This window comes from Buceros rhinoceros, unplaced genomic scaffold, assembly GCF_000710305.1.
Source record: "Buceros rhinoceros silvestris isolate BGI_N320 unplaced genomic scaffold, ASM71030v1 scaffold18708, whole genome shotgun sequence".
Taxonomy (NCBI): Eukaryota; Metazoa; Chordata; class Aves; order Bucerotiformes; family Bucerotidae; genus Buceros; species Buceros rhinoceros.
The window spans coordinates 17253-19396 of NW_010426614.1; the positions used below are offsets into that span (position 1 = coordinate 17253).

The 2144-nt window shown below is 45.2% G+C and overlaps 1 protein-coding gene across 1 annotated transcript in view; it reads left to right on the forward strand.

The window, feature by feature from the left end:
• Positions 1-2144, forward strand: part of CARKD (carbohydrate kinase domain containing) — a gene marked incomplete at its 5' end in the record, with an annotated part of 12808 nt that overhangs the window by 9447 nt on the left and 1217 nt on the right. Inside the window, one exon of the mRNA XM_010141589.1 lies at positions 127-247. Coding sequence (XP_010139891.1) covers positions 127-247 — 121 coding nt within the window. The remainder of the gene's footprint in view (positions 1-126; positions 248-2144) is intronic.

The following is a 2144-nucleotide window of genomic DNA, read 5'->3' on the forward strand; positions in this document are numbered from 1 at the left end:
CCTGTGATTAATCTCTCACCTGTTAATTGCTGTGTATCTCAGAGGTTAACCCTCACAGCTACAGCGGTAACACTGTAAATAGAAGAAAAATGCACATGACTTTGTTTTTGGTTTGTGTGTTCATAGTACTTGTGTGCAGTCACGAAGGAAGCAGCCGAAGATGCGGTGGACAGGGAGACCTCCTTTCTGGTTCTCTTGGAGTCTTAGCGCACTGGGCATTTCTTGCTGGAGCAGAAAAAACAAATGGGTATGAATACTAATTAATAGATTCTTAATTTTTGTAAGTCTGTGTTCTCCTAGAGTGTAGCAGGTGTAGACTTGCTAATTTCCATATGAAATTTGAGTCATTTTGACTAAGATATCCATGTACTTCTAAAAAAAAATGTAAGGGTGTTCTAGAGCAGCCTACATCACAGTAATAATTTTAGTAAGACAAACTCTTCAGTACTCTTAACATCTCCCAAGTTTGAGGCAGAAGAAGAGTGTGAACCTGGATCAGTTCCCAAGGACATATCTGTATGGGACGTGTATGGGATAGTTTTGAAACAACTGAACATAGGCAGAAGGTATGAAGAACGAATAACTGGTGGTCACTGGCAGTAACATCTCTGCGATTCAGAGAACGTGTCATGTAGCTTTGTGTTTGTAAGTCGGTGAATCCTCTTGCATTGTACTTAAGTAACTCAGTGGGGCAGGTAAGTTGAAACTTGCAAGTATGGTTTCCAAGAGGGTAACCATTTTACGGCCAACTGGCAGTCCAGTTAGTTAGCTCATACAGAAAGCAGCTGTGCATCTGCAGCTGGCTGTGGGCTCCTTAGTTACATCATGTCAATTCCTGTTCAACTAGTTGGTCCATGTAGTCATGTAGTCCTTCTGTGAAAGTTGCTGCTTTAAAGTTGAAAGGAACCCTGACACAAGCAGTTGGATAGTCACAGTCCCTCCTCCCAATAAGTGATGAGCTGCTGAAGCTTGAGGAGTGGACCCTCTTGTAGTCTTTTGGATGTTACATGCAGATGCACGCAGTTAGAGGGAGTTAACTCGTTTGTGCTTATGTTAACTGTGACAGCACTGCTCTAGATCCCCCAGGAGGAATGAGGGATGAGTTGGTCAGGCTTTATAATTCTGAAATGTAACACATGCAAAATGAAACAAGATTGTTTGTCCATCTGAAGTTGCAGCTGCCACTAAAGGTGGTATTTTGGCTTACTTCATTAAAAAGGGTGACTTCATTTTTGCACGGTGTACAACAGATCAGTAGTGAATTGTTGGAGGGATTAGCAAACACAGCACGTGTTCTCCAGGCTCTCCTGACTTGGGCTCCTGTGGCTTTTCCAAACAGCTTGCTCAGAAACTCCTTTATTTTATAGATGAAGCAAAATGGGAGCGTATAATTGGCATCAGCAATACATTGTGTCCCCTGTGGTGGCGTTAAGGTGACCTTTCTCAGACACCTGCTGTACCAATCCTGCTTATCTCCTGTGATTCAGGAAAGGAGGAGCTGTTCTGTCAGGGCATTAACTTGTGGGCTGCACTGCAGGCAGTCCAGCCAGCCCTTCCACACCTTGTGCCTGGCTCTGTTTCAGAACAGGTCTGTGCAGAGCAGGATTTTGAGACGTTTAAGATTGCGCTGGCTTTCAGAGGTGCAGTTGGTACAGTAGGTAGGAGTCTCCTAGTTAAGTAGACAGGTGCTGTCTTTGGAGTATGGCGCGTATCAAAACTGGTCGTGCGGTAACCTTTGAATCAGGTGCTTCAGCTGTTGTGAGCCCAGAAGCCTGTGCACAGAAGCTTGTTTGAGAGCGGTGTTTGGGCTTCCAGGACTCACCCTCAGGATGGCTTAAATACTCACTCCTGCACATTGATGAGTGTATGAAGTTACTGTTTTCAAGGAAAAGGTGCTCAAAGCTGCCCCAGTTAACACCTCATTGTAAACTCACGTTCTGCTGTGCCTGTGTTTTATATCGAGATCCTTCACAAAGCTCTTGCTTGGCACAGGAATCAGTAGGTCCTTAGTGACTTACAGCACCAGAGCAAAGGAGAACAACTGTGGAGTAATTCTGCAGCCAGCCCTCATGGAGCTGAGCCATGGCTGGGCCACAGCTGCCTGTGTAAGGCAACAGAAGTGGCTACCAAAGCCCAGCCCGCGC